At 34.9% G+C, this 25,543-nt stretch overlaps 1 protein-coding gene across 2 annotated transcripts; it reads left to right on the top strand.

The window, feature by feature from the left end:
* The first annotated feature begins 11,336 nt into the window (after nt 1-11,336).
* On the top strand, nt 11,337-23,509 carry LOC104907797 (vacuolar protein sorting-associated protein 32 homolog 2). Of its 2 annotated transcripts, none has more exons than XM_010696788.4 (7): nt 11,337-11,750; nt 13,435-13,534; nt 16,555-16,640; nt 17,152-17,243; nt 18,208-18,322; nt 18,414-18,609; nt 22,658-23,132. In XM_010696788.4, exons 1-6 carry the CDS (start codon nt 11,676-11,678, stop codon nt 18,603-18,605), a joined length of 660 nt encoding a protein of 219 aa, XP_010695090.1. In that variant the 5' UTR covers nt 11,337-11,675; the 3' UTR covers nt 18,606-18,609; nt 22,658-23,132. The 2 variants fall into 2 exon arrangements, with proteins under 2 accessions (XP_010695090.1, XP_010695089.1); XM_010696787.4 differs by lacking the exon at nt 22,658-23,132 and adding an exon at nt 23,194-23,509 and having other exon boundaries at nt 11,341-11,750.
* The last annotated feature ends 2,034 nt before the right edge of the window (nt 23,510-25,543 follow it).

Raw genomic sequence — 25,543 nt, 5'->3', positions numbered from 1 at the left:
GTTATGATTCAACCAGAGGTCGTAATATTTATCGACTTCGCAACAAGGATTCGAACGATTAGGCAGTTTTTCAACTTTAACACTCTTTTGTCCATGAATACATTCGAGATTCAAAATATCAAGAAACTTATTTTCTTCCAAGAAATAAATTAAAAATCAAAACAAGGACAAATCCCAATTTGGAGAGGTACCAGCCCACTTTCCTGGCCTGGTTTGTACTTGGGCCCAAAATCCCAAAAAGGCACATGCATAAAGTTGGATGATGTGCACTCTCCAATAAATTCTTGCCACGTGTCATTGCTTAGCCAATCAGGTGCTCCACATTAGGGTGAGCTCAGGGTACAACACTTATCCCAAGCACTATAAATAGTCCTTGAAATCAAGGGAAAGGTACGTTTTTATTTTCAGAGCAGTGTACTGGTACTCTGTCATAATTCTCTTTGTCTCTCTACTTTCTCTCTCTAAAAGTTTCCTTTACTACTCCTAATACCTAACTTAAGTAGGATGGGGAAATACCACCCAGACCTCCAGGGTGGGTCCCTTTTTGCAGGTCCGGAGCGGAGCTCAGGTTCGGGATATTTTAATCCAGGCGTTGTTGCACAAGTCTGTAATTGAAGAACTGTTGTGGGAATAACAGTATATTTACGAGTCTAACACTACGTATCAATAATAATAATCATAACATTACTAAATGACATTAAACGATTTTAATAACAGGAGTAAAAGATTAGTGATTAAGTTGATATCAATAACGACGTTAATAACGTTATAATAAACATCTTTGTCATATCGTACATCGTCCATAGCCATGATTCATAATCGAAATCCATAGTCGTTCTCCATTTTGTTCTTCGTATTCATAATCCGCATTAAGTCGATAATCCATAATTATAGTCCATACTTATAAATTTTATAATCGCATAATCACATAATTAAATCGTTTTACGCTAACGGGATCTACGTTAAAGATGGACATCGGAGATTACCTTGTGACACGTGCCCAAAAGTTAAGTTCGCGAACGGATTAACTTTCTTGATATTCCTCGTCTACGAAATCGGAGTCTACAATAGATATTAACGAGATCTAAGTTAGTTACCTAAGTAATCCTTTCTGTATATAAAACAATTTAAATAATTCAAATAACTTTAAAGAAATTCTTAATGATTTTAAGAGAGTTATAAATCAAAATTTATGGTTTTCAAATCATTTATGAAATCATTTTAAGTAACTCACAAAATTACTTCAACATAATTTTTTAATAACTTAAATAATTATATTAAATATAGGAAACTAACTTTATTATAATTCTTTTTTTGTTTTAGAAAAATTAAGAAACATTTTCAAGTTATAAAAGACTAAGTTAAACTAAAATATACTAGCTTAAGTAAAGAAGCTAGTTTAGGAAGGTCATTTGTTTGGTTTTAAAAATAAAAGTAAACAAATTAAACTAATTAAACTCAAATAAACTAAAAGGAAAAGGAAAAAGGAAGTTTTAAAAACATCATTTTCTCCAACTGAGAAATGAAATAAAGGAAATACCGAAAGAAGGCGAGGGGGAACAGAGAAGGCGAAGTATGGGAGAAGAATGGGTTTGAAGTGTTGGTAGTTTGGTGTGCGGCGGCCAGAGAAGCGGCAGACGCCGCGAAAAAGGGTCGGGCTGTGTTGGAGTGGTGGTTCGCGGGTGTAGTTAGGGGCGACATCAGAGGTGCGAGGGGGGGTTAGGGTGCGGTTGTCACGGTGGTTTGCCGCTACTTGGTGGTCGAGTGTGGTTCAATGGTTTTCGGCGGTGGTTAAGAGAAATAGAGGAAGTTGTTTATGGTGGGTTTCAATTTCATTTTTAATATTCAAAATCAAAATCAGAAATTAAGGAAGAAGAGAAAGGATTAAAGCAAACCTTTTGAAGATTGTTTGCTTGAGCAAATTGGGTAAAAGTAGTTAAGTATTTATATAGGGTTTGGTTAGACTTTTTGAGCTTTGATCAAGCTCCCTTAATGGTGGAGGTGAGGGCTATGGTGTTTAGGGATAACTTTTGAAATTTTACCCCTAAAATCTGATACTGTGGACTGGAATTCAATTTCTACTGACAAGGCTGCAAATTTTGTTGAAAAATTTGGCTCCTTTGGAACTGTAAATCAGACGAGAGAAGGGGGGAAGATGATTATGTGAATCACGTTTTCCTCCCTATTTTTTTGCTTTTATTTTAACTTTTCCTTTTTGGCTAAAAAGACATATGGGCTATGGACTTGTTTGTATGCGGATTGTTTAAATGAAAGGACAATTTGTAAAAGAGTACCCATAACCATGTACAGAGTTTAATTACCATAATTAAATTATTTAGAAATGAATAATAAAACAAGTTTCAATTAAATCATTTAAACGAAACTTGTTAAATAAATCAAAACTAAATGAAATCATTATTTTAATAAACATAATTATCATATAGATTTGCATTATCAGAAAAGTAATTTTAAGTGGAAATAATATTGAACATTAATAAATAATAAAATAAACTCTGAAAATTCGTGGTATTACAAAAGGCTTGGACATACTTGAATAAGGAGTTAGGGTTTATGAAAGGTTGAAAGGTTTAAAGCTTGAAGCTTAAGGTTTATTTGGCTAGGATAAGGTAAGGATCATGGATTTGGATTATATGGGTTAAAGGTTTGATGGGTTGAAGGATTTGAATGAGGGGGTAGAACTTGTGTGCAAGCCTCTTATCTTGACTTTTTATTTCATTGCCCTTGACTCTTTCTCTTTGTCAATTTTTTTTTGGCTTTGTTCGTTTTTTAGCTTTTGCTTTTTTAATCTTTCCACTTTGAATTTTTCACTTGTTTTTGTTTTTGCCTGGAATTTGATGTAGTAAGGCATACACACAAGCTACTGGTTATGGGTGGTGAAAGGTCTGAAGGTTCTTTGTGGAGCTTTGCTTAGAGATGATAGTTTATAGATGATGGAGGGAAGACGAGAATAACTCCTAATCCAAAGTATGTCCATTTCTTTATTTTTTCTCTTTTTTTATTTCAGATCTTTCTTTATTATTAGTCAAGTTCATTAGGTGATTTAAGTTTCATCATCGAATTAGAAGCATAAAATGATGGTGAAAAGCCAATGAAAAGAAAAATAAAATTAAATTAAAATGGAAAGGTTATAATAGATGAAGTCCTATATGGTGACATAAACTCGATGGGAAAGGATAGAAATGGCTTAGGGTAAGTAGTCTCTGACTCGTCCTAGGAAACTAGAAATAAAAGACTAAGTCTGTTAAATTGTTGATGCGCTGCCTAAGGGGTTGCTGGTGATGTTGATTCTCATTGTAGCAAGTATTAGTAGTCTATTGTAATCAACCATGTTTTGTAGTGCATTTGAGGGATCAAACACTGGGGGCAAGATGTTCATTTTTACGTTGGAATTTGCAATAGAAATATTAGTTGCACTTTTTGAATTTTTTTAAGTGTAGGGTTTGGAGTAACTCTATAAAAGTGATCGCCCCTCCAGTGTGAAGGCGATAGACCCTATGAAAGTGATAGCGCCTCTATCGTGAAGGCGGTCAAAAGTAGATTCCTGACTCTAAATGAAGTCTAGGTGGTGATAGTGCGCTTGATGAGCTTTAGAGTAGGCCCAACTTTTTGTCCTCGTTTAGGCATTCCAAAGTTGTAATCTCTCGGGCGGTCATGAACAGATTCAAGTGAACCTCGCTTGTAAGATTTAAGAAATGATTTTCGAAATAGAGATGAGAAATGAGAAAAGGGAATGTAAAAGGGAAGAATGGAGAATGAAACTAAGAGATGAGAAATGAAGTTGAAAGTGGAAATGGGAATGGGAAACGATTAGAAATGGGTATGATTATGGTTACGATGGCGACATGGCCCTAACTATATGCATATGCAGATGTGCAATGGACTGGACTGGACTATGCAAGCATAATGGACTAAATGATTGGGTTTTATGCTAGTTTCACTAGACTTAATGAATTGCCTTTATAGACTTATAGGTGATTGGCTTCACTAGACTCGATGATTTTGGGCCATTATGGACTTAGGGTAAACTAGCTTCGCTAGACTCGAGGATTTGGACTGTTATAGATGTAAGGTAAGAGTAGCTTCGCTAAACTTGGAGGGTGCCTTTATGGTCTTGGAGATGACTAGCTTCGCTAGGTCAAGGTGACGTTATGTACTTACATGGATGACTAGCTTCGCTAGGTCAAGGTGCCGTTATGGACTTAAAAGGGTGACATTATGGGCTTAGAGGGTGTCGTTATGGACTTAAAGGGATGACTAGCTTTTGGTCAAGGTGTCGTTATGGAGTTAAAGGTTGTTGTTATGGACTTACAATGATGACTAGCTTCACTAGGTCAAGGTGTCGTTATGAACTTAAAGCGTGCCGTTATGGTCTTAAAGGGTGTCGTTATGGACTTAGAGGGATGACTAGCTTCGCTAGGTTAAGGTGTCGTTATGGACTTAAAGGGTGTCGTTATGGCCTTAAAGGGTGTCGTTATGGACTTACAGGAATGACTAACTTCGTTAGGTCAAGGTGTCATTATGGACTTAAAAGGTGATGTTATGGACTTACAGGGTACCGTTATGGACTTAAAGGGTGGTAGCTTCGCTAGACTTAATGGTTCGGACTTCGTCCGATATGGTTTGAAATTGGACTTGATTGGACACAGGAAATGAGTTGGGCCTTATATGGACCTAATTTTGCACTTAGTCCTATATTAGTTTGAAGTTAGACTTGAAAGTGCACGTGGGCTTGACATTGGATTGGACTAGGTTTGACATAAACTAGGGTTCACCTAGATTTGACTTGAATTAAACTTATATGAGCCTAATTAAGATGGACCCTAATGCTAGCTGGCCTAATATGAATGCATGGACTCAAATTAGATGGACCTACTATGAATGCAAAATGAACTCTAATGCTTATGGGCCAGTGAATGTAAGATGGATTGGATTGGATGAAGGTGTTTGAACTGGATTTATAATTTTCGAAATTTATTTTTGAAAGGAACCCCTTGTTTTTATCTTTTATTTAGGAAAAGATGATGGATATATTTTTGCAAATGTCGTGTATGATGATGTTTAGTAAATGCTTTTGAAAAAGAGTAGAATAGAAAAAGGTGTGGGATTGTTTTTGAAAAAGTAAGTTTTTGAAATTGATTGAATATGGTAAGCTAAGATTGATAGGAAAGGTTAGTTGAATAGCAAGGATGAAGTTTGAAGAGGTAGACATGCATGACAACTCTAACTCTATAATGACCACTTTAGATGCAATTTTTAGGACATACTCGACCTTGCATGAAAAGACTGATTAGGTGATACCTTTTATTAGACCGTGTACTATGCGAATGCGGACAAACAAACATAGGACTAAGCATAGGATCGTCCTATGTGTTTTGTAAGTGCTGAAGCGTATTGTGAAGTGTTTTAATAGTAGGGAAAATGTTTGAAAAGCATTCGAAGAAAGCACGCCTATTGATAGGCAAAGGAACTGAAATGACGCGAATAGGATAAGCGAAGTTGTGCGTCTAACGCACAACTGGTGCATTAGGGGCACATCCTATGCCCTAGGTGCAGGACCCGTGCGTCTAGTGCACTAGCTTTGTGTTTTACATTTTTGTGTACGATATCGACGTTGCACGTGTGCAATATATTGCGTTAGACACAAACGTTGATATGGATGATTTTTTCGATCGTTTTAAGATTCTTTTTCATCTTTTGATGAGATCTATCCTTTGAAATCCGAAATCAAATATCTTTAGGAAGAAAAATATGATTTTCGGATCATTCTTTAAAAATTAATTATCGGGAATAATTAATATTAAAACATTAGAAATACAATTAATTATTAGGAATAATTAATTTGGCGTTAAAACTAGGTTTGATTTTGATAAATAGGCTTTATATTTTCCAGACATTTTTGGGGCTTAGCTTGTTTGATTGCTATTCATTTGGACCATACTAATTAGGACAAAGATATGTTTCATCATTGGGTACTCAATGAAGAGACACGATTTTATGCCTACACCTTCGTGCATGCTTCAAGAGGTACGTACACGATCGTAAGTTAATACAGTAGCATCCATAAAGTATTGTTTAAGAATGAAAGCATGAAAGACTTAGTGTCATGCTTAGGTATGGAATTGTTTGCTTTGTGAAGTGAAGTTGTGATTGCCATGAGTTTAGGTATGATTTAAGTTTGTTGTTATATATGTTCAACAATTTTTTTTTGTAATGCTTAAGTAATGGAATTCTTAATGGCATGGAGCATGACCTTGTGGAGAGCGGAAGCTTCGACTACAAAATTTGGAGATTGACAAGGTTATAGACACACGCTCTTGCACAAGGTTTCCTTGTTGGTTTCAGATGATGATCCCAGTGACGACAAAGGATTTATTGAGCTTGCCGTCGAAATTGAGTTCAAAGGACATCGACAAAGGGGGTCCATGCTACAAGAATGAGGGATATCAGATCCAGGTTGTTGGAGGAACCATGAAGGTGAGAAAAGGAGCACCTGCATAGTGACAACTATTGACCTTATTACGGAGCTCGCACTCCATATTCTTGAACTTTGCTTTGTGCAGCACCATGTGTGGATATTAAGTATTTTATTATTGAAAATGATATCATTTCTTTCCTTTTATAGGTTCCAAGGAAGCAACTTATTTTGATAATGAATTTTTTCCTAGGTTTTGAGAGTATCTAGAACAGAGAGGTGTGAGTTTTTGTTTTAAAATGATAACCTGGTCATGATTTAGTATCATGCATTGGATAAAAAGGACAAAAGGTAATTAACAATCTTTATACTTATATGCTACCTTTTATATAAATTTAACTAGCGTAACAGTTAAATGCAATAATTGTTATTTCTATGATAAGAATAGAATAAGTTCATAGTAATTATATTCTTTCCCAAAACACCATTTCTAATATAAGTTTGAAGTATCAAAAATCCTTTCTTTCACACCACTAGTTGGACCACCGCGTGAGCCAACATGAATTATAACCATAATCTCAATTTCGGAATAATATTTTACATATAATAAAATATCTATATATATATAAAAATATTATTTATATATATACACATATTTATAAGATACATATGTAAAAACTTAATTTATGACATAATTATATGTAGACCAAGATATAAGTATCGAAGGAAAAAACAAATATTACATTCGTATGATATATTTACATATAAAATATACTTTTCAAAGAGACAACATCAAGTTTTTTTCTTTGACCTTGGATGTAGTCATTGTATTCTTGAAGTAGATGGCTATTTGTATGTTGCAGTGTTTTGAACTCATAGTAATTGAAATCTGCAACTTCAATATTATATGTTTCTTCCATTAATTTAATTGCTTTTCTTGATGCATTTTGTTGTATTTTCAAAGAGATAGCAACATCAAGTTTTATTTATCTTTGACCTTGGATGTAGTCATTGTATTCTTGAAGTAGATGGTTATTTGTATGTTGCAGTGTTTTGAACTCATAGTAATTGAATTCTGCAACTTCAGTATTATATGTTTCTTCCAGAAATTTAATTGCTTTTCTTGATGCATTTTGTTGTAAAGAGCCTAGTTGTGTAGATGATGATCCAATAAATCTTAAAGGTCCAAGAACGTTTGGAATTCCATGATGACGGACATATGCTTCTATTTTGTCATGAATTGCCGCATGAATTCCAAAATCTGCATGTGGTAGACTTATTTGCATTAATATATCATTTAATATGATTTTGATATTAACCTTAATTACTCGACGTGGTTCTTCCATTGATGCTGAAATAAAAAAGAGTATTAATCAATTATAAGCAAGTGGTATTTTTGAGACTTAAGATATGTAAGCTATATGAGTATATTCTTACTATGTAAGGAACAAGTTATTGTACTTATTGATATTTTTTTTTGTATTTATATAGATTACAAAAGGAATTGAAATAGATATGTGAAAGGTAAACTATGTACAAGCTTACTTTCATCTACGTCTCTTGATGTAGATGTCTATGAAAATACGTGTAAGATAGGTGGTCAATTCAATGTAAACTTTTATTATACGTGTCTAAAAAGTTGCTCTATACTCCATCCGTTTCCTAAAGATCTTCCCACTTACTGTTCCTACAGATACCAAGGAAAATCAACTTGTGTGGGGCATGGTGTGAATAAAGTAGGAGAGAGAAAGGGGTAAGATAAATAAACAAATAAAAAGGGGTTAAGTAGGAGAGAGAGAAAGGGAGTAAAATTGAATTAATAATGTAATGGTGGACCATATGATAGTGACATGAGAGGGTAAATAAGGAAATTTGTTTTATCAAATAAGGAATAAAGCAAAAGAGGGAAGATCTTTTGGAAACATCCTTAAACGGAAAGAGGGAAGATCTTTAGGAAACGGAGGGAGTATGTGTCAACCAGTTGGTCAGTTATAAAAAGGTGTCATAGTGTTGAATGATTTTGATTTAAGTAAAATGTTGATAGTTATCCGCATATGATGTATGTATATATAGATTTTTAATTTGCTATAATATTGAATTTAGTATAGATAAAGAAATTGAGTCGTTATTTCTATATAATAATATTTGTTAAAACAACTATAATTATTAAATAATATGGATGTAGTAAATAAAACAATATGATATTAAAAAAAAAACATAATGGAGATATATTAATACTTATGAAAAAAAGACAAATACATATTGTACCATATATTACATAGTTAATAGAACATAACTGATTACGTAAAATCTAATTTGAATGTGAATACATTATGTAACAAAACAACAACCCTTATATTTCAAATAAAACCATTGATACAAAATAACTTGCTCTAACACATATCAAGACCTTCCAGTCAGGGGCGGATCTAGGGGGTGGCCTACCCAGGCCTCGGCCCACCCCATGATCCAAAATAATTATAAGAAACCTATTTGCGATAGTAAATTAGTAATGCAAATAGGTATGGTGAAGCAGGTGGTTTTCAAAGAAATTAATTAATAAGTTCGGCCCATCCTATATAGAAATTCTAGATCTGCCACTGCTTCCAGTTGACCAAGTTACCAATAGAAAAGATTTCCAAGACCCATTAAGTAGGATATTATGCTGAATAACTCACATGAAAAAGTCCATACATTGTTCAGGAAGGAGATTACCACATGTAGAAGTAGGGGAACAGGCATCCGTCAAAGAGATGCATCTTTAAACAGAGGACACAAGCAACAAAGCTATAAAACAAGACACAGTTAAGAGAGCAATAATTTTGCATTCACACAATACCTGAACAAACAAATAGTGGATAGAACTATAGAAGATAAATTCCATGGCGGGGCAGCAAGAAATAAAAATAATGGTTGTCAGTGATGTGCAAATTAAATGCTCATATTTCAATGAGAAAGAATTAAATAACCGGAAAAAATGAGCTGTTTTTCCTTCCTCAACTTCATCTTCTCAAGTAACAACACCAAAGAAATTTTCATCCCCTTCATCATCAACGTCCCAAAGGCAGAATGAAGTTGCTTATTTACTCAGATTTAAAAGCGCAAAATTCAAAATTAATAACATACATCCACATTCCACACATGCAAATTGGGAATCAAAGTATCATGAAATCACGACTTCACTAATGGAACATTACACTTCCAATTTATGCGCATAATACAGGTTGTATAGAATTCACTTGGACCCTCTATAGAAGGTACTCAAAGTCTCAAATAAGATAAACCAATAAAAAAACAAAAAAACAAAATTACCAAAACACAATTACAACAAATTAAAAAGATGAATTTTCGGAATAAAAAAGCTTCACAATTTCGAATTTAAGAACTTACCAGCATCAATAACAGCATCCCACCGGGTTCGAGCTCCGGCGCCGACGAAGATGATGCCGATGATAATAATGGCGAAAATGACGGTGACGATGAAGAGAGAGAAAGTAGGAAAGTTTAGTTTGGTAAAAATGATGAAGTAAAAAGAAACAAGAGTTTGAGAGAGAAGTCACGGGTTGGAACTTGGATCACTGGCATTCTTCCCATTATTTTTTTTGTTTTCCATTTAAAAAAACGAAAATAAAAGTAATTGAGACAATAAGGACACAGAGGTAATTCTGTTGAGAAATGGGTCGGTGCACTACCCTTGGACATCCAAAACCCCAATTCCCTTTTTATATGTAAGATACTAGAATTTTTTGCACGCGATGCGTGCTTGAATTTTTTTTCAAAACATAAACTCGACTTTCTTCGGCATAAGAGTCAAAATTCGAACATTAGATATACGAAGTATAATTGTTTTTAGTTGCAAAATTTGATCGGTTTAGTTTCTGTCACTTAAGTCTCTCACCATTCATTTTTTTATTTTTTATTTTTTATTTTTTTACTTTTCAAAGTTAAATTCTATGAACAAAATAGAAATTTTATTGAATTTATTTATGATTTCTAATATTATAATTTTTTAGTTGATTTTTGAATTAAGTACAATACTTCATAAATTGTAAAGAAAGTAGACACTATGATTTCAAGTCAATTTTTTCATAGGTTATAAGTTTGTAAGTGAATTTTTAAGTTTTTGTAAAGTTTTCTCATTTTAGTGATTTGCATAACGTAAATTATGCAATTTTATAATTTTAGTTGACTTATGAGTGATTGTTATAATTATATTTTTGATATTTTTGTTTGAATTCCCCTTTGATTTGTAAGTGAATTTGTAATTTAAAATGGGAAGGGGGTAACATAGTCTCTTCATTCGGGGACACCATAGCTTCCCCCTTCCCTTATATAATAGAGATATGTTGTACTTTAATTCTTGAATGATATTTTACATAAACCTTTTTACCTTGATAATTAATCGCTATTATATAATAGAAAAAAATAGGTCCAAAAATATATGTAAAAATTTCATTATATATAGGAAACACTATAAAAAAGTAAATAATTTTTTTCCTTGTCTAACTTCTAAATTCTGATTTCACTACAAATACACCTCTATTTTTTTATCATGACCCACCATTAATTGTGAATGGTTCTTGAGAATAGTGATTTGTAAGTAAATTTTTGTAAATATTTTTGTATGTATTGACGTTCTAGGTTATTAGCTAGTTTTAGTTTGTATGTTAACTTTAATTTTTAATAAAGTTTCCTGATTATTTGAGTGATTTGCATGATTTTTATAACGTGATTTGACATTCTTTTTGTAATTTAGAAAGGGAAGAGGGGCAAAATAGGCGTTTCAAAAGAGGACATCGTTGCTCTCCCTTCTCTTATATAATAGAGATAAGAAAAATAAAATTTGTGTACTTCGTTGTCATTGTTTTTATTTTATTTCTTTTTTCGGCAAGGTTTTACTTATCTAATTCAAGTATCCAACCCTTCGTTCTTTATAGCAACCGATGACGAGGAACAGAAAACCTGTCTTATACTTCTCTACTTTGCTTTTTTGTTTTGGTTAGCCAACCAATCTAACCCAGAATTGATAATCCCACTCTTCAATTCCCTCAAAATTTTTCTTCCAAAATTCATTTCCACTATTTTCAGATATTTCATCACTAAAATCTCCTCGAGTTAACCTAATCACTCCATTCTTATTTCCTCTCGGAAAAAAACCTAATCAATCAACTTTACGCGGTTTCATTCTCCGATCTTTTTCGTTTCCTCGTAATTTTTTAGCGATCACCCATTTTCGTTAAATATGTTTACAAGGGTTTTCGGTAAACCTAAGGAAGGAACAACGAGTGCTGTTGCAACGTTAGACAAATTGAGTGAGGTTTGATTTTGGATTTTGGATTTTCAGTTCAATTTTTATTGATCCAATTGATTTCAGTTTTACTAGCAAATCTCTTTTACTGATTGATGCATAAGTGTTGTGTTAGTCTTCTGATGAATTATGTGATGCTTGATTTATTGATTTCTTTTGTTACTTTTAATTAGATTGAAATTAAAGGTGCTTAGCTTTTATTGCTTCCATTTGTTGTTATTGCTCATAGCATTTAGTTGAGTTAATTTTTTTTGCTTTAATTGAAGTTGTTTGTCATAAACTTATTCGATGCGAGTGGGTTGGTTGTCTTGAGATAGTTTACTTGATGTGACCTTATTGAATTTTGACTCATTTACTCCACCCCGTTTTGGTGGGATTAAGGTTCTGACATTGTTGCATGTGACATTTTTGAGGAAGAAGGCATCATAGTTATGAAATGTAAACTGGCTGATTGTTATTCTTTTGTCTTCTGCTTTATTCTGGTTTGGAAAGTTTGGCAACAATTGGAACTAATTTGATTTACTAGAATTTGGAACTAAAGTGTTTCCATGAATCTTTGTTTCTTGAATTTGTAGAGAGTAAACAATATTTTGCTATGTATGGGTTTTTCTGGATTTTTCTTCTTTTAAGACCGAGGGGTATTGCATTTTTTGTGCTGCCAACATCACAGGCATGTACATAGATCTTAAAGGAGGGGACTCGAAAACTTCCTCTTTGAGAAATATCATTAGTTGACCCAGTAGCTAATTTTTACCAAATTTTTTATCATCCTTTCAACCTTATAGTTGTCACATAACATTAAGTGGGATGGAAGGTAAGAGCTTGTGTGCTCTCCAAGGTCCTAGCAAGGCCTGGTTATTGAGTGGGTTGGGCACTCGGGCCTGGCTTTGTATGTAAGAAGAAGTTCAAGGAACATTTTGTGGTATTCTCTATGCATAGAGGCAATGGGTTGAAGAATGCTGGTAAAGTTTCTTATTTCTATCACCTTGAATCACATCTCTGTTAAAACTGAGCTGCTGGACTCACTTGCTGCAACTCTATTCCATGGGCTGCTAACACCCTCAATCAGCATGTTATATAACCTTGTAGTCTGAGCATGCTCACCTAATATATTAACGGTTTCTTGGTAAGCAGTTAGAAATGGTACTAAGGCTAATGAATTTATTGGTAAGTTAAATAAGTCTCATGTCAATGTTCATGGTGATGAACTTTCATTCAGAACTTACTTTTTCATCATACACTTCCATTACGCTTGATACACCTCGAAAGTGGTGACGGACTAATTTATGGTAATCTAAATTTATGAAAAAAATAGTTACTTGGCAATAAATACTCAGTGACACATATACGTGTAGTAAAAATTTGATATCTGTTCTAGCAGTTTGGATACCCTACTATTGTTGAAATTTCCATCCTTGTAATGAATACTTAAGACATCTCCAATCATTCTTATACTCTCCGAAGTATTCCCTTGACGTTGCTTAAGATTTCTTTCTTTCCACACTGATTGAGCCACACTAACATGAGCTGCTATGCTAGCTGCGGGTTCATGTTTGTTGCCTCTCTTGATCAGTTCTCTGTTTTCTCTTTTGATTAGAATATGTGAAAATTACATAGGTTGACACACATATTGAAATCTTTGTTTTAATATCATTGTACTCATTGTGCGTCTCTGATTTTGTGTGATGTGTAGACACTCGAAATGTTGGAAAAAAAAGAACAGGTGCTTTTGAAGAAGGCTGGTGCTGAGGTTGAAAAGGCCAAGGAGTTCACTAGAGCAAAGAACAAACGTGGTATGTCTTGACTTTTTGGTAGTATCATGCATGACATTGAGTATTCATCTTCCAGCGAACATCCACTGTTTCATCTACTCTGCCATACTCTTCCTTCTTTAATGGCTAGGTAGCACTGAGATGGATAGGACGATGGAAAATGGCAAAATCAAAATTTAATAAGCATCTATTTGGTACCTAGATTTCACTTTGTTTTTCATGTATGAAGAATCTATGCTGTTGAGATTCATTAGGCAAAGGAACATCTCTAGGTGACTAATTGTTTTATTTTTATTTTTTTACTTCCAAAATCCTGAAGTAGTCTTTGCATTTGAAGTTTATCAGTGCGAGTTTCTTTAATACGAGGGGTAATTTCTTAACCTTTAATGTGAGCAAATGAGCCCTCACTCGAGAATAACTTGAGTGACATACTTTATCACAATAGTTACATTGAGTAACTTCTTCCTAACAAACCTTGCTTTCTTAATCTTATCGCAAATCTCTAAGATGGAGTAGAACCATCACTTTGCAATGAAGAGTCATTAATTGACCCACTTCCACTACAAACACCAATATTCTTCCCTTCTTTTTGTTTCCATTGGATGTCGGAGTCCATAATTTGTTTAATATGCTCCATGATGACAATAAACAAAAAAAAAAAAATTAAAGAAGCAACATGCAACGTGAAGTGGCAGAATTCACAAATAAAAAAAATCTAATATAGTTAGAAGATTATCATAGTACACGAGAAAAAAGTCCAACACCCATTCATCAGTCTTGGTCAGGGAATTAAAACTCTCCTATTTCGCTAAGTAACGGATTTTGGATTTGCCGTTCTGCGAAATCTCGTTACTGAACGCCATAATAAAATTCAGATACTTATTGCCGCGTTGGTACGCTTTTATCCCCATTAGATTCGTTCTTTTCAAACATTGACCAAATCTTTTTTATGATTTGATTATATAATTGGTGAAACATGATATTCTTATAGATTTGATTATATTATGCTGTAATAATGCTTCATAAACTAAAACAATGCAAATAAGGTTAAAACATATTAATGTGAATTTTTTAAAATAATTTAGGCCGCGTCGGCCGCAAAATGTTCTATTTCCCTTTTACAAGCCATTCCCCCGACCGCAACCACGTTTTTTGCCTTGTTCTCGGTTTGATTGAAAAAAAGAAAAAAGTTGGAAATTGAAAGCCGAAAGAACTTCGGGGAGATAGAGATAGGAAGGGTTAGGCAGAAGCCAAGTGAAGAAGGGACCCGGACCGAACTCACGACCACTAATGAGATTCAGGCGACCTCCAACATGAACAGTTACACCATCACCTCACTTGAATCAAAACTGAAGGGAAGTTTCATGGTGGGCTTAACAACAAAAGAAGTTTCGAAGCAAAAAGTACTAACAGAAGATGAAGGAAGGATCGAGGGCTGCAAAAATGGAACGACACCAAGCTGCTTCACGGGTGGCAGGTGCGGTGGTGGGTGTGATAAGGTTGCAGGTGAACAACATGGAGGGATTCGAGGGTGGTGGTGCGGCACAAAGTGGATCTAGTGGTGGTCCGGGTAATTTTACCGGACATTGTAGGCTTGGTGTTGGGACCACCACTTGTGGTGGCTTGAAGAAGGCGGGAGAGGGGTTCGCGAAGGGTGGATCAGAAGCTTGCGGGTCCGGTGGTTGCCCAGGTTTGTTGATCGGCGGTGGTGTTGGGACTTGGGAGTGGATACGGTGGTCTCACCGCAAGTAAGCGATGGTGGAGAATCTCCTAAACCCTTAGAAACACTGGAGTATTTAAGAAGTTTCAGTGAGTTCCTCCATGGCTTGGAAAGAAAGCTCATTATAGGAAAAGCTACTAAGGGTAGAATGGTAAAAATTAAAGAAAAAGAAAAAAAGGGAAGGAAATTAACAAAGAAAACTGAAGAAGGCACGTGCAAATAAGAAAAGAAAACTGAACCCTAGTATGCCAAGCAACCTAATGCAGCTGGGTTATGTGAAACAAGTAATTGGGCTTTTTAAATTTGAGGGTAACCTATTCTCGTGCCTAGAAGAATTAGGTAAAGGTAACAACCTATTTAGCTTAATCGACCCACTCATTCTGCCCAACCTTTAACGAAATGGGGCCCTTGTCTATTTTTTTATTTTTTTTTAATCTGGGCTTAATTCGTCAACCCACATTATAGAAAATCCCTCCACTCAATTTTTATATTCCATTTTACTCCACCCCTCACCTCCTAAATCAGCCCAACTAAATTGTTTTTATTACTCCAACCTTTAGTTCACGACCCAACCCAAATTCCCCAACATTGCCTAAATTTTGCATCCCAGATTTTCCACCAAATAACGCAATCACTCACGTGTCCCATTTTTCATTAAACCCACCAACATTTCATTTTTGAACCAAATTCTTTTTCTGATTTCCCCAACCCGAGTTCTTACCATAAGATATCCGAATCATCTCACCATACTACCACCACTTCCACTCTCACCTTAATTCCACCCCAAGTTAACTTCCACTCATCCATGGCAACCAGCTCAAATTGCCGGCAACACAAAGAAAAGCTTGAACAACTATGGCAACAGTGCATGGAAAATGACATTGACCACCAGCTTTGCCAAGGCAGGGCCTCTAGTGCTGACCACTATCCACGTTGAGGACAAGGTGGAAGTTTACGCGGCTAGTAATGCAATGATCTAATATAAGGGAGAGGGGTATTTCAGTAAATAGCTTTATGTTGATAGTAGCTTGAAGAAGAAGATAGTTAAGGAGATAGTTTGTTAGGGTAGCAGCTTTATAAATAGAGGCATAGAGCATAATAGGGAGAGAAAACATGTTGAAAATTGTTAAGAAAATTGGGTGAGCTTTTAAGAGTTAAATGAGAGAGAATAAATCTCTCGAATGCTTGTAGTTATCCTTTTTATTGCTGTAATTTCAATTAAATAATCAGATTTTCTATTTCTTCCTTAATTTCTGTCATTAACGGTGTCTAAGCTATGTTAATTCATAACATCTGATTTCTTTACTGGTTTTGCATGTAGCTGCTATAACTTGTCTGAAGAGGAAGAGGCTATACGAACAACAAATAGAGCAGCTTGGAAACATGCAGTTGCGAATTCATGATCAGGTTGTTCAATTTGCTTGCCTTTGGCATTTTATAGTTGTCTATTGTCCTCGCTTTCCATAGTTTCTGGTGATGTAGTTGCTTAATAGAGCTGACTATGTTCATTTGTGCATTGCGTTGAAGAATACTGTGTCAATCCTTTCCCATTCCTCTCTTGTTTGGGTGCTTCTGTTTTACTCCTTCTGTTTCTTTTTATCTTTCTCACTTGGAATCTTGGCACTATTTATACTTAAAGAGAATCTTCTCAATTTTTACAATTTATAAGAAAAAATATAGGTATGTGGGGTCTTGTTTGTTTTCTCAATGTACATTATTAATATTCGATCGTTATAATTTTTACTAATATATAATGAAATATATTTAAGTTTGAGGAGGTGCATTAGGAGACGCGCACAAGAAAGTGAGAATGATAAATAAACAGAGGGAGTATTGAATAGTGTACTTGCTGCAATAGTAGTGGGAAATAAATGTTTACTTTTTTGATTTTTTTCTCATGATTTCTGCTGTATTGCAGATGATACTGCTTGAAGGGGCAAAGGCAACAACAGAGACTGTCGATGCATTGAGGTCTGGTGCCTCGGCTATGAAGGCCATGCAAAAGGCAACGTAAGCTATTCCACCTTATATGTTATTAAGCAAATACAGGTCAACTTCTAAATGTGGCTTGGCCGACTTTATATAAGAACTAAAAAGCCTTGTTTTGGGATTGAGATAATCAGGTTCAGTATTGATAGCTTAGGAGGAGTAATGTCCAGAACCTTCTTCACCTCAACAAAATGTTAGACAACCTTTCTAAGATGAGGAGCGTATGTTAGTGTTATGATCATTCTTTGCTCTTGATTTGAAATTGGCAATATGAAGGCAGAGTTCAACCAATTATGCTGGACCATATTCTATAATCGTTTTAGCAGTCTCTTTTTGTACTGCCTTGTCATACTCCCTCCGCCTCTTTCTAGAGCTTTCTCAGATTTTGCACAAGAATATATAGGAGTATTATTTAAAGTCACACGCACACATGCATGCGCGGACAGGAAGAGGATCACGTGAAAACCATTCCTTATGCCGAAAACAACATAAAATGAGCTAGAAGTTTCTTAAAACGAGCATAAACAAAAAATGAACAAAAATATCATAAAATGAGCATAAAACATAAAATAAACCAACTTGTAATATGAGCAAAAGCTTCATGAAATGAGCAAGAAACTGATAAACAAAAATTTGTAAAATGAGCAAAAATTTCTTAAAATGAGCAAAGAGTCCGGATTTAAGTTTTCAACTTAAGCCTTGTTTATATTGGATCCTACCTCCCTCTCTCTCTCTCTCTCTCTCTCTCTCTTCTCTATATATATATATATATATATATATATATATATATATATATATATATATATATATATATAATATTAAGAAGATATATGGGACTTGAAAGATGAGTATTGTGAGAATAGTACAGGACAAGCATAAGAATTCTGGTAAAGAAATTTTGAAAATTTCAAAGGAGAGAGTATGAGATTAATGTTCGAACATGGGGATTGAAATTGTTTTATATTCCTTTGCTTTTTCTTTACAGAAACATCGATAATGTGGATAAAACTATGGACGAGATCAATGAGCAGACAGAGAACTTAAAACAAATACAGGAAGCTCTCTCTGCTCCAATCGGTGCAGCAGCTGACTTTGATGAGGTATACACTATTTTCTCCTCTATTCCCTATGAAAAATTTCATAGCTTAGTATTGATATCAACTTGTATGCTGTTTACCCCCATTCCCCTAGGATGAACTGGAAGCAGAGCTTGAAGAGCTAGAAGGTGCTGAATTGGAGGAGCAACTTATACAGCCAGCTACTACTGCTCCTGCTGCACCAGTGCATGCTCCTGCTGGAAAACAACCTGTACGCCCTGCACCTCGGAAGAATACTGCTGAAGAGGATGAGCTCGCCGCGTTGCAAGCAGAGATGGCACTGTAGAGAGGTTTGTGTTCCCTCATTTTCATAAAACATGGAGTTGGTGTATGGGGATAAATCTTTAGTTTTCGTACCTTTCACAAGTTCCAAGTGCTCGAACCCTCATTTGGATTTCACTCTTTCGTAACTTTGTTCTTGGCTTTAACCCCTTGAAGACTTGTTGAAAACCCTCTAGCTACTTTTCAAGTCCGCTTATCATGAGATGCAATCATCCAAGAAAAAGACGAAAACATCTGCCAAGAGCAGCAACATGTTTCAGTACTACTTTTTTAAGCTACAAACACAAAGAAATCGTACGAGTGATGACGAACTCGAAATTCTAAGGACCTTAACACATGCCATATGTTTTCATCTTTCATTTGCTTATAACCTTTCTTTAAAAAAATTATTTTAATTATTAGCTAATATCTTTTTGGTTTTATTTGTGACATTAATCAAGTGTGCAGTTTCAGTTTTTAACCTTTATGTGTCAATTATTACAATATTTGTGCCACTTAGTGGGTTTTTTCCCCACTCTTTAGCTGTGTAGTTGGTTTACTAGGTAACTAGTGCTATATGTACTCGTTGATATACATAAGCCATAATTGCTAGAAAAAATAGCTTCTAAAACTTATTTTATCACCAAAAGCCGTGACATTTTCTTAACAATTTAATTATTAATTATTTAGGGGTATTTTAGGCGTTTCAAGGAGACACCAAAGTGCTTAGGTGCTCCCTTATATAATAGAGATTTTATTTGAGGGCATAATTTTTAATAATATTACTTTAAAAGTAGTCATTTCTTGGATTTTTTTAGTGTCACCCCTTCATCCTTATAGATTAGAGATCATTTTTTTTACTTAATTCGTACTTACGAAAATGTTTGGTAATTATAAATTAAACACAAAATTTCAATGTAACTATTCAATTTTTTAAATGAAGAAACTATTCAAATAAGTGAAATTTATTTTCGATGCAAACAATTAACTGGTGTCCAATAAAACCTCTATTTAGAATTCCAATGTAATTATTTCTTATGTTTTGATTTGTGTAGGAGGGAATTTCGGTAGGCAATATCTATTTTAGTGTCTACTCCGATTTTTATTAGTTTACTCACTCATTTGGGCACATAGTTATAAAAGAGAAGATAAAGTATTAATTTGTTACATATGTTGTATTGAAGTTAATGTTGTGGGCTATGTTACTTGGAGATGGGTACGAGTATTGGATACGGGTACGGATCCGAGTGTCCGATTCGGTAATTTTAAAATTTTGGGATACGAGGACACCGTCCTAATGTTGGATACGGGTACGCGGATACAACATCTATGATTTTATTATATATTATTACTTTTATTTTATATATGTGTCAGCTAAGTCCCTAAAGTAGTTGACTAGTGTTCTTTATATTCAATGGAAATATTGTGCGTGTTGAAATAGTACTACTCTAAATCTAATATAGTAGGCCCAGTTTGTAAAAAGACTAGGTTAAAAAAGCCCTTTTGGGCCTCTGGCCTTTGGCCTTGTGCTAAGTTTAATACCCAACAAAAGAAAGCACCAAAGATCAGATAATGAATAATGATGCCAGTTGTATCTTCATGCAGCAGTCACATCAGAGAGGAAGAGGAAAAAAAAGGAGAGAGAAGAGAGGGCAAAAAAAGGAGAGAGGAGAGAGGGAAAAAAAAGGAGAGAGGAGAGAAAAAAAAAAAGAATGAAAATGGAAGAAAAAAAAGAAACGAACAGTTATCTTCTAAAGCTTTGATGTAATTGCCCTTGCCGGGGAAGACAACCTGCCGGCGCATAGACAATGGTGTTAAGCTCGCCTTGCGCATCTGTAAAACCCCCAACATTTGGTTTGTAGTTATTATGGACCTTACCTTCAATAGGGTTTCTCTCTCCTTTTACTTTTGTCGTATCCGAGTGTAACCCTAAGTATCCGACCAGTATTTCATAGCCGTATCCGTGTCGGGTCGTATTGATACGGGTATGCAGACCAAAATGCCGTGCGCGAGTATCATAGGTTGTGGGTTCGGAGAACTAGAGTGAGAGAAACTTTATTGTAAAGATAATAATATAAAATAGGTAGGACCATTTCAGAAACAGTTGAAAAAAGAGTAGGTAAACAATTAAATAACAACCTAAAAGAAAAGTGGATAAACTAATAAAAATAGGAGGGAATTAGTCTAACTTTTTAAGCTTTTCTAATTAGTTATACTCTTTCCCCATGTTAGTGTAATTTGAATTGTTATGGTAAGTGGTAACAACTACTTTGCACAAAGATGGATCAGTTTTGTGTCATTTATATTATTAGAAAATCCTTTTATATTACTAGTTATACTATTTTTGTGACTTTTGAACCTGTATGTGGTTATTAAATTTTTGTCTATATGTGCAAACAACGCCGGTTGCCTCATTTTGCTATCCAATGGAGTAATGGACATTTATTATTTAAAAAGAGATCAATAGTTTCTTTCTTATTTTTTGTTGTCACAATCACTTCTGTCCTTCCTCTTCTCCATCCCAGTCATTCCATGACCTCTCTTTATTAGAATGATGGATACGGAAACCAAGTCTTGTTCAGCATTATGTCATGATATATTGATATGTACTACCACTGTTGGTTGCTTTGAATAACAAATGCATAGCTTAGAAAAGTATATTTTAAGCAAATCAATGCAAAAATTTATGTATATCAACTATGTATCCTCAATTGGAGAGATTAAAGTTTGTACCTTTGAAGCAGGTAAGGAATCCACTATTTTCAGTTCTTTAAATGCAGATCCTCCATGATAATTCTGCAACAATTAATCGAAGAACAACCTTGATTTGAAGGGAAAATGCAAGTATGACTTGATAGTAATTAGGCTTCAGGTGAAAAAAGCATAACAATTATGGAAGAGCACAAGATATGGGGCGTCTAACAGTGCATGGGGTCAAAATATGGTCGTACCATTTCGGTTTGGCAGTTTTGGAACGAAATTTCAAGTTGCCGAACGGATATTTATAGGTTCATACCAGGTTAATTTACTCTGAGATATCTTCCAATACGACTGTAACTAGGGCTGGCAAAAGCTAACCCGATAACACGACCTCAACCTAACCCGAAATTTTTGGTTTTGGGTTGAGATTTTTGACCTGAAATTAAAAATGGGTCGACCCAACCTGATCCATGTTAGGTTCAAGTTAACTATTTGAACCCGAAAATAACCCGAACAACCTGGTTTAGAATTTTGAGTCGACCTAAAATTAACCCGACTTTTATAGCTTATGTCACCTATTTCCTAATTATAAACTTGTATAGGGTTCAGACCATATCTTTATTTGAAGCCGATGGCTAATTTATGGATTTGAAGTTTGAATCTTTGATTTAATTGCATTTGAAGTTGGGATTTGCAATGCTTTAATTTTATAATGTATAATTATTGCAACTATAAAATATAAATCAGGTTATATTGGGTTGGTTTGTGGTCAACCCGAAACCTCGCACTTCCGGTTCTTGTTATGGTTTTTGACCTGTAATTAAAATTAGGTCGGGTTTGGAGTTAGAGGTAATTGGCCCGTATTAGAAGTTTGAACTTGACCCAACCCAACTTGATTGTCACCCAACACCTTTAGAGTAATGCACTGCATATGCATCCAATTGAATCACTTATCTTTGATAACCGTACCAGCAAGCCAACCATGGGATCCACCATTGTTTGCACGTTCTCCCAGCTGAACCGATTTTGATACAATTTATATGGCCCACGAGTTCACCTATAGCTCCACCATTTAGTAGGATATTGTCAACTTTGGGCTAAGTCCGCATGGATTTGTTTTTGGGCTCGTTTCCAAAAGGCCTCACACTAATGGAGTAGGTCAACTCTTATGAACTAAACGACTTTTTCTTATTACTCCGGCGTGGGACTTGGGATGTATACCCAACATGTTATTGATCAAGGTACATAGTGAGGGAGCTTGGTAAAAGTATACATGACATTCTCAAAAGGGTAGCAAATAACAAATCATATATTGGTAGTCTGAAACCAGAGGGACAAGATGATTGTTGAATTCATTCTCTTGTATTTGGATTGTAGCATGTGGCGACTACTTACGAGGCAGGAGGGGGATAGGGCAAATACAAGAGGTCGATGTCGAATAAGTAACAGGGGAATGACAAAGATATTGCCGGATAACATCTTCCTAACCCTTACTAGTGAGCAGGTGAAGCCATGAAGGTCGATTGTCATGAAAGAGAGGGAAGTTGCGAAAGGGAAGACTAGCAGATGAGGGTTCACGTCTCATTCCCTTTGGTTGATCTTCAGAAAAAACTGCATACCCTGAATGATATGCTAATGTTCAATTTTTTTTTTTTCATTCTTATAATCTCCTCCCTTTCACTCATGCATGCTTGTATATATGTGACAGAGACATATAGGCTTAGCCATGCCCATCTGGCTGACATAGATAGTAAGCCTTGTTTTTTCTTTGTTGATGGTAGACTGGTAGTGTTCCTTTCCTGTTATGCTGTATGGGTTTAGTAAAATGTCGGAGGAGCTGTCTATTATACTACTACTGCTATCTGTGTACTAAAATAACTGGCTGATATGTGCCGCCTTGATTGAAAATGCAGTTTTTCTGGACTGGAATACAGGAGTTGGTCTTACATCAAAGTAGCTGTATAATAAGCTAATTATTATTGCTTTGGGTACCACCTTTACAGGCACGTATTACCCAATCACGGATATTTGGTAATAAAATGTGCTGTGTAGGTTGCGTGATGTTGTTGATTAGGCCGTAGTTCTCCTTGTGCCAGGTCTTGATTGCACCTTATTCTCGATGTAAATTTCAGATTCTCTTATAGACATTGTAATTTGTGACAAAATATCGATCATTTGGTACGAGTTAACCCTTCACATATGTAAAAGAAATAAAATACAATTCTTGTATGACTTTATTTTAACCAAGCTAAGATTGGTCTAGTGGTAAGGAAAGAACCTCTCAATCGCAAGGTTGGGGGTCCAATCCTCACTAGGGGCACTGGGAGAAGGGATTTTCTTACCATTCCCCAACTCAAAGTGTCTGCCTGTTAACTTGGGCTGAGTTAACTTGCGAGAGGTTCTAGCCTGGTGTGACTCTTCGTCTTATTTTATGACTTTATTTTATACTATTTTGTTGTTGCTTTCCTCTTCTCATTGTGAAACGGAGAACCATTATAAAAAAATTATATTAGATCATAGTCACGAGATCCATATTCTTGAAAAAATGAACACAATTCAAAGGGCAAGCTGCTCCCACATGGGATTCGAGGGTTAGTTGCATATTAATTCTTACAAGTAAAAATAAGGGCTACAACACAATTTGAGGTTGCCCAAAATAATAACGGGATATGTGAATTCTTCCATTGATTTACTAGGTCGTCTGCAATTGATTTCCATAGATCTTCCTATAGATTATAGAGGAATACGTAATACGTTGCACTCCCATACAACAAAGTGTTGTTATTCTTTAATGAGGAATTTCTACGTGCGATGGTGGTAATTTATCTGACAGGCTACTAATTTCAGGTTTCTACTGTAAATATGGAGAAGGGGAATATGAATGCTTGGGCATTAAAATAATACTACCTCTGTTTTTATTTAGTTGCAACGTTTTGACTTTCACGCTTGCCAATGTACAATTTCAAATCGTTTTATCTCTAATTGTATGTAAGTAAAAATTATAAAAATTTGATATTATGAAAGCTTACATCGAAACAAATCAAACAAGACCCCACATGACTATATTTTGTTTAACATATAAATCAATAAATGTGGTCAAATAAGAGAACATGAATAGTGTAATTTGTCAAATGTTGCAACTAAAAGAGAACGGAGGTAGTATTTCAGTGGAAGAGAATCTCAATTGCAGTTTGTTACCATAAGAGACCTAGTTAATGGAACTTATGCTCACAACAATCAACGTCGCTTTCTAATGAATCTTGTCTAGCCTCCCTAATCGTACTAGTACATTCACATTCTTTTTATGACTCGGTATAGTCAGTGCAGGTCCTGACATTTTCTAGGCCCTAGGGGAACTAAAATACAACGCTCCCCATATATTATAAATTTATAATACACCATTTTCTCTAAAATCTTTTCAAGATCGATTTCTCCAAGAATTTCATTTTTTTCTCATAATTTCAAGACGTCAATTACGACAATTTTAAAACAAGAAAAATATGGAAGAAAACTATGTTGTATTAAATTTATTTAAGAAAAATAAAGTTGAACTTTTTAATAGAGATGAAAGGTTAGTTGCCAGTTGCAATTTCTTTCCATTAACTAAAACTTTTAAATGTATTAGCGTTTCAGTCTTATATGGAAAATTGAGATTTCTTGTTACCTCTACAATTTTTTATGGAAAGTTGAGATTCATTGCCACCTTTAATGCCTCGTACTAGTTCCAATAGGTGTCGATAGCACTTTCTCTTTCTTCCCTAGTTAATAGTTATTAGTTCCTGCGCCCCTTTCAAAAATTAATGCTAGTGAATTTTTTTTTTACAAATGGGCCCTTTATAGGCGTGGGCCCTGGGTCATTGCTCCTCCAAACAAGGCTCAGGGCCGGGCCTGGGTATAGTATTTACAGAAAACTAATCATGAATAACCTAATTTTATTGACCAATCAAAATACCAAATTGTGGGGAGGGTGCCTATTTGTTGGTGAAGAAGGTACAACGAACATGTTTCATCTTTTTTTTGGTGACAAGTACAAACAAAGTATAGAAGTCCTATGGAAGTTTGTCGCCCTGTCTAGCGATGGTAGCTAAGATATGAGATGGATGCACTTCCTATCTATTTACTTTTGCAAATTTCATAGTAAAGAAATATTTTAATATCATGGATTATATTGAAAATCTCGAATGACTGGTGATGACTTCTAATTGTCCGGACTAGCTCGATAGAACCTGTTAGTACTTGAACATATCTAAAACCATTGTTATG

Source organism: Beta vulgaris, chromosome 4 (assembly GCF_026745355.1).
Source record: "Beta vulgaris subsp. vulgaris cultivar EL10 chromosome 4, EL10.2, whole genome shotgun sequence".
NCBI classification, from domain to species: domain Eukaryota; kingdom Viridiplantae; phylum Streptophyta; class Magnoliopsida; order Caryophyllales; family Amaranthaceae; genus Beta; species Beta vulgaris.
This window is presented reverse-complemented; position numbering and strand designations above follow the sequence as displayed.

Excerpts from the sequence above, each read along its gene's own strand:
- LOC104907797 (XM_010696787.4), top strand. The coding sequence starts at position 11,676 with ATGTTTACAAGGGTTTTCGGTAAACCTAAGGAAGGAACAACGAGTGCT. Across the intron at positions 11,751-13,434 it reads CGTTAGACAAATTGAGTGAG|ACACTCGAAATGTTGGAAAA; the intron begins GTTTGATTTTGG and ends TGTGATGTGTAG. Across the intron at positions 18,323-18,413 it reads CAGCAGCTGACTTTGATGAG|GATGAACTGGAAGCAGAGCT; the intron begins GTATACACTATT and ends CCATTCCCCTAG.